The sequence below is a fragment of the Pseudochaenichthys georgianus genome, chromosome 17 (assembly GCF_902827115.2).
Source record: "Pseudochaenichthys georgianus chromosome 17, fPseGeo1.2, whole genome shotgun sequence".
Taxonomy (NCBI): Eukaryota; Metazoa; Chordata; class Actinopteri; order Perciformes; family Channichthyidae; genus Pseudochaenichthys; species Pseudochaenichthys georgianus.
The window spans coordinates 30,541,380-30,553,195 of NC_047519.1; the positions used below are offsets into that span (position 1 = coordinate 30,541,380).

General features: G+C 40.5%; 1 protein-coding gene across 1 annotated transcript in view; it reads left to right on the forward strand.

Annotated features, from left to right (window-relative positions):
• lpin2 (lipin 2) overlaps positions 1 to 11,816 on the forward strand; it is a 39,279-nt gene that overhangs the window by 20,207 nt on the left and 7,256 nt on the right. The window contains exons 3-16 of the mRNA XM_034104038.2: positions 2,392 to 2,487; positions 4,440 to 4,801; positions 5,267 to 5,374; positions 5,468 to 5,594; positions 6,696 to 7,038; positions 7,127 to 7,226; positions 7,370 to 7,557; positions 7,988 to 8,081; positions 8,207 to 8,276; positions 8,380 to 8,472; positions 8,581 to 8,663; positions 8,996 to 9,143; positions 10,077 to 10,225; positions 11,438 to 11,524. Of these exons, the coding sequence (XP_033959929.1) occupies positions 2,392 to 2,487; positions 4,440 to 4,801; positions 5,267 to 5,374; positions 5,468 to 5,594; positions 6,696 to 7,038; positions 7,127 to 7,226; positions 7,370 to 7,557; positions 7,988 to 8,081; positions 8,207 to 8,276; positions 8,380 to 8,472; positions 8,581 to 8,663; positions 8,996 to 9,143; positions 10,077 to 10,225; positions 11,438 to 11,524 (2,048 nt within the window). The remainder of the gene's footprint in view (positions 1 to 2,391; positions 2,488 to 4,439; positions 4,802 to 5,266; positions 5,375 to 5,467; positions 5,595 to 6,695; positions 7,039 to 7,126; positions 7,227 to 7,369; positions 7,558 to 7,987; positions 8,082 to 8,206; positions 8,277 to 8,379; positions 8,473 to 8,580; positions 8,664 to 8,995; positions 9,144 to 10,076; positions 10,226 to 11,437; positions 11,525 to 11,816) is intronic.

Consider the following 11,816-nt stretch of genomic DNA (forward strand, 5'->3'; position numbering starts at 1 on the left):
ACTTTATGTTCTTGCCTGAAGATAAGAACCAATTAATCATGGTTCAGGAACAATGGTCCTATTTTTAGTGCTTAATTCTCACTTGAGAAAACGACTCCTTTGTGTTGGCCTATTTGATGGGTGAGGGAGAGCAAGTTGAGCCGCCTTTGGTAGTACATTTAATACATGTTTTATGTCAGTATTTATAAGCAACTGTGACTAAAAGAATATTGCTTTTATTTGACTTTTTAATGGTTATTTCATTTTATTTATTTTTTGTTATTTTTTTGTAAGAAGGGACAGGTAAAATACGATTTTCTTCTCCCGTTCCTTTCCACCATGCGCTTTAAAAAAAAAAGAAAAACAGTATAAGTGTACATGTTTTGTAAAGTGTACATGTTTTGTTTTAAAATAACCACCATGTGTACAAACAAATAAATAAAGGTGAATATAGAAGTAAATATATTAAGTTTAATAAATAAATGCAAACAACACAATAGAAAATGACAGCACACAATATCAACCTTAGGATGATAGGGCAGACAATAAATACTACTAATATTTTTGGTTATATTTTTAAATGACCACAATCTTATTTGTGATAAATAAAATGAAGGTCAATCAGTTCAATCATCTTATATAACAAACAAATATTGGTAGTCAGTCAGTAATAAGTGATGGCTCGAATTCCACTGCATTCAAAATGTAATATTTCTTCTTCCATCCCATAAACGTTGAACTTTTCCATGACTTCTATTCTTAGAACAGTAACGGTGCACCCTGACTTCATTAAAAGAAAGCCGGTTTACATGGGTGTGAGTGGGTGATGATCTGCGGGGGTTGAATCTCTCTCACCAACTACCCAGAATGCTGATGGGCTCATAGGGAGGAATGAATGAATGAGTTTCTATGGCAACAGCTCTACAACTTGAGTGTGTGGGAGGGGGAGGAAACGTGAGGAAGAAGGCTTCGACAACAAGAGCTGTTGTGTAACAGTTGTGCACACGTTCCGGAGATAACTCATCAGATCCTTGAGGGCTGCTGCTAAATATATATGTTTTGGAGAAGTTACTGGACCAAATAGTGTTATGATATTTGTCCCTGACACGCAGATATTTAAACATTTACAGAGTGGGAATTAGGCTTTGGTTGCCAGCTAAAACTAATTAAATGTTGGCTGTGCGACGTGTACATTAGTCACTTAGGTTGGCAACCAGAAATGTTTTTAAAGAGATTTTTGATTCCAAAAACATTTGGGAAAAGAGGTCAAAAGAAAGTAGAAACTTCAAAATCTACATTGGCTGTCAGAGAAAAACAACTTGGTGGTACCATGGGTTGATTTCCAACATCTGCCAGCAGCCATTGCCTCCAATAATTCCAGTTACCCAGCGGGGTGTTGGCAAATCCCCAACTCAGCCAAGTGAAGGTAACCTGGCTGTGAAAGGCTGAAGAGGTCTGTCATTTATTCTGCCTTAATATTAATTGGGTATTACAATTATCACCGTACATACATTTCCCTTAGCAACCCCAAGGATGTGAAATTAAATCTTGAGGCTGCTGAGAAACCACACAGGCAGTAAAGCACATCAGCAAAGATACAACATGGATCACTAGAGCAAAATGAAAAATAGATTGGTAGATGTTGAGAATGAATATTAATGATTTGGTTTCAGGTTGTCAGACTGGGCTGATCATTAGTGAGTCACATTATTCCTCCACGAGTCTTTGCCAGACGTGATCTGGTTTTTGCTTTTGTGGTGTCAAGTTTCTGAATGGCCTCAGGTCAGCTGGGGGTTTGCCCTGCAAACAGGAATGGCCCTGCTGGCAGGCTCAGAGCACCCATACATACATATAGTTATTGGGTCTTAGAAAGCCCCAGGAGAAGGATGGGGCTGTAAGCAGCCACAGGCTTTCTATGTGACCTGACATTGAATGCTGGAAGTACAGTAAAACATGACCTAATTAATTGTTTTACTTAATTAAAAAGGCATAATCAACACCCTTTACAGTGTCCTTGTTATGTTTTTCTTTTTTAAATCAGTTTATTTTGATATGCATTACAGTAGCTTGTCTTAAACTATTTCCGTTCCCTTATCCTCGAATTATTCCCCAAGAAGCTCTGATCCGATCCTCTTTATGGTCCTGTTGGGTCCAAGGAATTTTGAAAAAACGCTTTTATGTTTCTGGCTCATTCTGATGGTTCTTTGTCATCATTATGCTTGTTAAAACATGTTCTGTTGTCTAATCTCTAAACAAATGGTCTATGTTTTCTGTAACCTTATCATATTTCCTTTTTTATACATCGATTATTTTAGTTTTGAACGCGTCTAGTAGTCTATGGTTGTAACTCTTCTACGGTTCTTCTATTGTTCTTTTTGTTTGTTTGACTTAACTTTTGTTTAATTCTTCCAGATTGACATCGAAGTGAATGGAGAGCCAGTAGAGCTGCACATGAAGCTTGGTGACAACGGAGAGGCCTTTTTTGTAAAGGAAGCCGAGGAACTGAATGTGAGCATACAAACACACACTCAGATTAATTAACACCATTCGGAAAAATGAAATAGGAACGCTGTTGCACAACATTTAATTTGGATGCCTTTGTTCTGTATAATTCATAGAAGCCAAGCTATTTATTATATACAGTGGGGCAAAAAAGTATTTAGTCAGCCACCAATTGTGCAAGTTCTCCCACTTAAAAAGATGAGAGAGGCCTGTAATGTTCATCCTAGATACACTTCAACTATGAGAGACAGAATGGGGGAAAGAATCCAGGAAATCACATTGTAGGATTTTTAATGAATTAATTGGTAAATTCCTCGGTAAAATAAGTATTTGGTCACCTACAAACTCCACTATGGCCAAGACCAAAGAGCTGTCAAAGGACACCAGAAACACAATTGTAGACCTGCACCAGGCTGGGAAGACTGAATCTGCAATAGGTAAGCAGTTTGGTATGAAGAAATCAACTGTGGGAGCAATTATTAGAAAATGGAAGACATACAAGACCACTGATAATCTCCCTCGATCTGGGGCTCCACGCAAGATCTCACCCCGTGGGGTTTAAATGATCACAAGAACGGTGAGCAAAAATCCCAGAACCACACGGGGGGACCTAGTCAATGACCTGCAGAGAGCTGGGACCAAAGTATCAAAGGCTACCATCAGTAACACACTAAGCCGCCAGGGACTCAAATCCTGCAGTGCCAGACGTGTCCCCCTGCTTAAGCCAGTACATGTCTGGCCCGTCTGAAGTTTGCTAGAGAGCATTTAGATGATCCAGAAGAGGATTGGGAGAATGTCATATGGTCGGATGAAACCAAAATGCTAACTTTTTGGTAAAAACTCAGCTAGACGTGTTTGGAGGAGAAAGAATGCTGAGTTGCATCCAAAGAACACCATACCTACTGTGAAACATGGGGGTGGACACATCATGCTTTGGGGCTGTTTGTCTGCAAAGGGACCAGGACGACTGATCCGTGTAAAGGAAAGAATGAATGGGGCCATGTATCGTGAGATTTTGAGTGACAACCTCCATTGAAGATGAAACGTGGCTGGGTCTTTCAGCATGACAATGATCCCAAACACACCGCCCGGGCAACAAAGGAGTGGCTTCGTAAGAAGTATTTCAAGGTCCTGGAGTGGCCTAACCAGTCTCCAGATCTCAACCCCATAGAAAATCTTTGGAGGGAGTTGAAAGTCCGTGTTGCCCAGCGACAGCCCCAAAACATCACTGCTCTAGAGGAGATCTGCATGGAGGAATGGGCCAAAATACCAGCAACAGTGTGTGAAAACCTTGTGAAGACTTACAGAAAACGTTTGACCTCTGTCATTGCCAACAAAGGGTATACAACAAAGTATTGAGATGAACTTTTGTTATTGACTAAATAGTTATTTTACACCATAATTTGCAAATAAATTATTTAAAAATCAGACAATGGGATTATCTGGATTTTTTTTTTCTCATTCTGTCTCTCATAGTTGAGGTGTACCTAGGATGAAAATTACAGGCCTCTCATCTTTTTAAGTGGGAGAACTTGCACAATTGGTGGCTGACTAAATACTTTTTTGCCCCACTGTACATCATGTCAAATTTCTAAGTTTTGTTGTGTTGTTATAGTAGACACCTTTTTAGTATGAGACTGTCTTGTGTTTCAGCCTAGAAGCCAATGTCATTCTCCTTTGACATATTATTCAGTGAAATGTTAAATTAATACCTTAACAGATTATTTTGAGAAAAGTCCACACTTAGAAAACAGCCCTTCCAGTTTCAGGAAGTGCAAGTGTGAGGAAGTGTTTTTTTGAGGAAATAATTGCACCACTGTTTTGTAGTTGCTACATCTGACAGTCGACCTGTACCAGCCAATAGGAATCCTTAATGCTGCTTTTGTTTACCCTTGTTTGCATCTATCTTAAGCCCCAAGCTCTCCTATTTGTCTTAATTCTCCTCGATGCCTCCACAGATTGTCCCCGCCCACCTGGCCACCTCCCCGATCCCCACGGAGAGCCACCTGTTCTGGATCTCGGAGGTGGAGCACAGAGCCCCAAAAGGTCTGGAGGATGACCCCGCAGACCCAGAAGACCCCCCTGAGCCTCCTGCTCCGAGCACCGGGTCCACAAAAAAGAAGAAGAAGCGGAGGAAGAAGCACAAAGGAGACCCCCGAAGAGAGGAGCTGACCCCGCCCATGTCGGTCACTACTGGAAACGCTATCGCTGCTAACATACCTGCTGCTACGACTGCTGCTATGTCCAGCGCTGGGCAAAATGAGGAGATCTTTGAGATGGACCTGAGCTCTGACGAGGGGGGATCAGCACATGTCTCAAGGTATGTTCAGGGTCAATGCTCACTGTTATGGAAGAGTTGATTATTATATTTGTGCTTTACCTAGTGTAAAACATATCAGATATATGTCTTTGTTAGCTGTCATAATCCACTTTATCCTTTTTATGTTGTCTTTTTTAATCAAGTTGACAAGAATTCCAGGCATTTAAGTATTCTTAGTCAAAGAACACCCTTAGTATTTGGTATAGTTTTAGTGAAAATGGTTGACATTTTAGTCATCAGATTATATCAGGCAATCTATCTTGGCAAAATATCTGTTTGTTCTTTTTCTCCCGAGCCTTGTCGTTGTCCTTTTTAACTTTATCTTAAGAAAGTTACTCTGAGTCCTGTGCTCATTGTGTGCTGTCGCTGTAGACTAAATATGACTTAGATAAAAAGGTTATTCACTCACATAGTTCATTTAGTCATCGTGTTTGTTCACCAAATTAACACTGGTTTCCCCTTTAGGTCACCTTCACTGTCCACAATGCGAGACATTGACCCCAAACTACCTGCAGCCAGACACAGCATCGATGGGTATCCGCTGTCTGATGGGGACTGGCCGTCACATGACAGGTATGTATTGACGTGAACAGAGCCTCAGCCAGGGCGTGGCAGAGAAACAGACTGACTCACTGACTGTTTGCATTTGTTCATCTATCCCTTCAGTCATGGCTTGTCTCAGGCCTTTTCCCCCAAGAGTGACTCTGAGCTGATGGTCCGGCCCTCAGAGAGCATGCTCAGAGCCGAGTCCCACATGCAGTGGACCTGGGGGGAGCTCCCAGAAACCACCAGGGTAAGCGTCTCTCTCCACTAACATCAGGTCTCATTCACCAGCCAGAAATGCTTTGTTAAGAACCCACTTTTGCAGTTTTCATGAAGATTAAGACATTCAACAATGTTTTTTTAAATTTGGAATTCTTTCTTGCACACTCAAGCGCACACACATTTAATTCTACAGTTGTATAATATTTGTAGAATTTGAAATTTCAATAACTTTTTTATCATTAATATTATTTGTCCTAATTATTTTACAAAGCATTATGGTATTTAATTATAAATTAACACCAAACTATTTAATTCATACTCATTATGTTAATTGTGAATTGCTCATCCCATTTCAGTGATCAAACCTTTTGTATTGTACTTCATCTCATTTATTTTATTGTATATCCACTGCGGCGGCTACTATGATGGCGTTCACTTCCTGCAGAATTATTGAGGTGTTTTTAATTATGTTTGGAGATCAGTGCTCCACCCTCCTAAAGGATTCTGTTGTGGCATTTCTTTGTGTGTGTGCGGACGGTTTCATGCCCTTTTTATATCTATTTTTAGAGCTACCGTTTTCTAATTATTATCAGCTTGAATATGCTTTCAATTTACAATGACACTGGGATGCATCATTATAACAAGTCATGAATCTGATGTAGGGCTGCTCAATTAATCGTATTTTAATCGCGATTACGATGATGGCTTGCAACGATTACGAAAACAACGTAATCTAAATAAAACGATTATTTTTTTATTATTATTATTACGGTACTTTTTTTTTTATATAATTTTTTTTTTGTGGGGTTTTTCAGTTGAATCAAGCTTTAAAAAGTTCAGGGTAATCAACTGTTAAAAACATACTGTTCACATTTTTTTCTCCAATAAATGGATGTTTTCAAAGTCAATGAATAATCGCATTTAATAATCGCAATTACAGTTATTGACCCAAATAATCGAGATTATGATTTTTGCCATAATCGAGCAGCCCTAATCTGATGTATACTTTTATCAGGAAAAATGTAGGAAAAGACTTATGAAGATATTGGTGAATGAGACTTATTCAGAGGTACTTATTTCTCGGTGTCCCCTCCTTTTAGTAACTTTCTTTCCCATATCAAAAATCCAGGTCCCCAAGAAAGAGAAAGCAGAACTACTAAAAACAGTGAGGATCACCCCATCAGAGAGCACCCACTTCCGGGTCATCCTCAGCTCTGAGGCCATGGAGGATGACTCTGAGATTGAAAGGGGAGATGCGTCCTCCTCCTCCTCCTCAGTGTGTGCCATCGTCAAACCCGAGCCACGGACCCCCATCACCACTTTAACACCCGTGATGCCTTTGGAATCCATCGACCTCATAACCTCTGAGAGTCCCCTGACCCCCGCAGATCCTCTGGATGTCCTCCCACCCAATGTGGCAACCTCCACCCCTTGCAACAGCCAACTGAGCGACTCGCCTTCTAAGAAGAAAGGTACACATGGTGGCTAGCATTTCCCTTTTTTCAATTGTCTCCCGGTTAGTTCTGATTAACTGATAAATACTTCTGTTGTTGATCCAAGGTGTCCCAAAGAGGAGCCAGCATCAGGGTCCTGAGGATATCTACCTAGATGACCTGAATGTACTTGAACCTGATGTTGCTGCACGATATTTCCCTAAGAGGTGGGATTATTTTAGAAACACCTAATTAACGTCACTGCATGACCTGTTTTTAATTAACGTGGTTTATTCTAAAATTAAATAGAGTATAAATATTCTTCCCCTTGACCAGCACATTGATGTTTTGTACTTGTGTGTTGCTGCAGTGAGTCTGAGGCAGCTACAAAGCTGTGGATGGACTCTGAGATGCACTCCGGCTCTCAGTCTCCTCAGTCGGTGGGCAGCGCGGCGGCTGACAGCGGCACAGAGTGTCTTTCTGACTCAGCGAGTGACCTCCCCGACGTCACTCTTTCTCTGTGTGGAGGCCTCACAGAAAATGCTGAAATTTCCAAAGGTACACCAGAATAGCACTCATAAAAAATGTACATGAAAGTGCACTTAGTGCTTTTATGCAGGGTAGGAAGTTAACCTCAGTGAGTAGAAGACACTAAATTCATTCAAAAACATTGTATTTGCGTCACTAGAATGCCTCCAGCCACAGAAATCTTCTTTCTATGTGTAACATTAACGATGATTGCACCAACATTTCCCTTTGAGCCCATAAGGATTTATTTCACTGGGGTTGAATCCCAAAAGTAAATTATCTCTTGAGTCTTTTATTTCCTGCTGGAAGTGTTTCTTAGAAGCCCTTAACTAATCTGGCAGATGGAAGAAAATGTCTCTGACCTTTTTCTGTGGCTCTAAGTAAAATGATATGGCTCTCCACCGCTGACCTTTTCATCTGCTGTCTATAATTAATGTTCCTCTCCCTTCTGTGTTTGCAGAGAGGTTCATGGAGCATATCATCATCTATAGTGAATTTGCTGAAAGTCCAGCAATTATCGATAACCCTAACCTGGTAGTGAAAATAGGAAATAGGTAAGAAAACATTTATTTCACACGTAAAATGTACTAGAGATATCTTAAGTATTGTTATAAATAATATTAAAAGTTCATGTCCTATATAAATATTGAACAAAGCTTAATTGTCTCTGCTTTTTCAGATATTATAACTGGACATTAGCTGCACCCTTGATTCTGAGTCTACAAGCATTTCAGAAGAACTTACCAAAGGTACTGTGATCCCTGTATTCAGTTCAATGTATTTTCATTACCAATGGATTATTATGAATCTGAAACTTGCTCCTCGCTAACGGTCTTTCTTGGTTTTTCCCAGGCTACAGAGGAGGCTTGGATGAAGGAGAAAATGCCAAAGAAGTCAGGCCGCTGGTGGTTCTGGAGAAAAAGGGCAGACAGTTCAATCAAGCAGGTGTGTAATGCTTTCAAAAACGAAACTTGCACTGCAGAAAGACACATCCATAAGTACAGTTTTTTTTTAATTTTCACTTTATGTCCTCTGATATTTTAATTCTTCCAGTCGGAGACTAAGCTTGAAACAAAGGAGGACTCTCATCTGGAGGAAGAAGGAGCCTCCATGTCTCAGGAGAAGCTGTCCCTGCCGTAAGTGGAACCAAAGGTTTATTGTTACTCCGTCAAGTGAGTTCAATGACTTGATGAACTCCAGCATGAGATTGTAAAAAAACATCCACAGCTTATGAATCAGTTTTATGAAAAGTCGTCATGATCACGTTGTATTGTGCGACTTTGAATTGTAATCTGCTTCAAATCGTAAACAGTTTAGAAGTTGCAAAATAGTTAAGTAGGATCAAAGCATGCATTTTGTTTACACTTAGAGTAGACATAGAGTGGTTACTTCACCCACAGCCAACATGTTTTAAAGCTACATATCGATGCAGGCATTTGATAACGCAAATTGCTTCTGTTTCCTGCAGGCCTAAAGCCGGAGACTCATCTAGTGATGAAGAGGCCAAGGAGGTGAGCGCTGCTTCCTGTCAGGAGAGACTGCAGCCAGTCGATGTTCAGCACCACCCGAGCCCCCCCACTTACAGGAAGTCTCTACGCCTGTCCTCTGACCAGATAGTGAGTACATTCTTACACAAGTATGTTCTTTCCTCAAAATCACTGCGTCAACTTCTTTAAAAGTATAGCACCCTACTGCTTAACTGTTTTATAATATTATTATCCCTCTGAATCTCAACACCCTACCAGCGGCTTTGAAATAATTATAGTACACCATTTTCCAGTGCTAGAAACTTTCAAAATTGTTAAAATGATTGTCAGGTCATGTACAAATAACATGAAGTGTGTCCTCCCAGTGCAACTGCTAGGCCTTGAAAGACGTGGCTGTGGGCCAACAGTCATGTGACACAAAGTCAGTGAAACCTTTAGCAGAGAGGAGAGTTCAAAAGTAATTGTAAAAACTAAAATAGTCCAGTACCAATCGTATGTAGGGCTTCCATTTACGTGAACAACACTGTTAACACCTCTTGGCACTTTGAAAACAGTTATAATAACAGATTACATTTTTAGCAAAAGTGATTATTAACATAGATTGAAAGTGTGTCCTTTTTTACTTTTTATGTATACGTTTGTAACTGTTTGAGTTCCATACTTCGAGCCATGATTGTTTTATTTCCTTAAAGTTGCAGTGTTAATTCTTTGTAAAAATGAGGCCACAGAGAGTACAATGTGACGGCGCTCTAAATCGGCTTCGGGTTCAGAGGCTTCAATTGTTCTTTATATTGAATCCTTCTCCCTTGTATCTGGTTTTCAGAAAAGGTGAGTACTGAATGAGACAAATGGTTTATTTTGAAGTTGAGAGCTCCCCCTGCTGCCTCTCTTTGACCTGCAATGTGTTTGTTCTGCTTCCAGTCTGTAGGGGGCTCTAAAGACCTGTCAGCGTTGATTGTACTGTGGCAAACAAATCATACTGGGGAGAAACGTCTGCGCTGTTGGGACACAGAAAATGAAATTGCCTCCAGATGCCTTTCACTGTCTTCCTTGTGTTTCCAGGCCAGTCTGAAACTGAAGGAGGGACCTAACGATGTGATGTTCAGCATCACCACCCAGTACCAGGGCACATGCCGCTGCGAGGGCACCATCTATCTGTGGAACTGGGACGATAAAGTCATTATCTCTGACATCGATGGCACCATCACCAAGTACGTACCGCACAACTCCTCTAATCAAAGTAACAATGCTGCACTTCAATTAGGTGTTATTCATATTTGATGAACCTGCATAGCACATTAGTTTACATGTTTTACTGCACTCAAATGTGAGACAAACTAGGTTTCAGTGAAATCAACAAAACAACAAGTCTAACATCTTTACATATTCTGATTTAAGGGCAGTAATGAACAACTCGGTAATTTACTGCACTACATTGTCGTAGGCTTTTCCGTTTTCCACTCTCATCCTGATGTATGTTCTTAATTTTTACCACAAATTGATTAAGCATGTAACGGGGTGATTTAGAGTATCACCCTGTGCTACGTTTGTGTCAGCCTTTCTACACATTGTGAAGTATTTATTGTCAAAAGACAAATATGTAAGCATGAAAAAAGATAACTGCACCATCTGTGGAGGTGCAATGCTATTCAAAGCTACAAATTGAACACCTATGGCATAAGGCTTGTTATTGGACTAGTGTGATCACTGCAGATGGAGACAAGGAGGTGAACGACAGTGCGTAACATTAAGTCGTTTTGATGATTAAATGAAAGAAAGAAAGGTTAAATAAGTTAAGCATTTCATTTCCCCTCTTAGACGTATTTTTCAAGCTATTTTATTGCCACGGACAAATTAAAGTCCTTCTCAGACAGCCGTTATTAAGTCCGTAATCCACGTTGAGTTATGTTAACCTTTTTAATTATCTTGAAGCTAGCTCAATCTTTTGACGCAGGTCTGATATCGCCCACTCCATGAGGTTTAGAGGTGGTCAACATCAAACAGGTCTAGATTGACTGAAATGTATTATCTGTGTGACCCTTTGGGCCACCCTGTGACATGTGGCTCTCTTTGAGTAAGAGAGGGAAGGGCACAGGGACTATAATGAGCCCATTTACATTTCAGTCTGGAAGCACACGCGGCCATAAGCTGCGGTTGAGACAGTGGGCCAGTAATCCTCATTAGTGGGGAACAGTCCATAATGTTCTCTGGGTATGATGGAATATATAAAGTTGTTATGTGACCTTCTGTGAACGGTCTTAAGCACCAATCTGCTTTTCCTGGTCTGCTTTGTCACGCTCAGATTTCTCTGACTTTTACTCCACATCTGCTACGGTTTGCAGCCTTGTCCTCAGTGATGGAGGACGGGAATATCTCTGTGCTTATGTGACTAATATCTAAATGTGTTTGTTTGAATGATTAAGGTCAGACGTGTTTGGACAGATCCTGCCACAGTTGGGGAAGGACTGGACCCACCAGGGCATTGCCAAGCTCTACCACTCAGTAGCTGAGTAAGTGCGCAACAACAACAACAACAACAACAACAACAACACTGATTAGTCACAGAGGAGCAATGAGTGGTCGGTCAGTGGTTAGCACTGTCCGGCTTGGATTCCCTATAGTCTCTCTATGGACTTGATATTACCACCCTGTGTTTGCGTGGGGGGTTTTAAGGGTGATGACTCAGGAAGTTCAACTTTATTCCATATTTTAGATACTAAAAAGATGGAACTCTATGTCAGTGTTTGACTTTTCTCGTTGTAGTTTCTTTTGTGAGTTAAAAGAAAACATGTCCTTAACCTG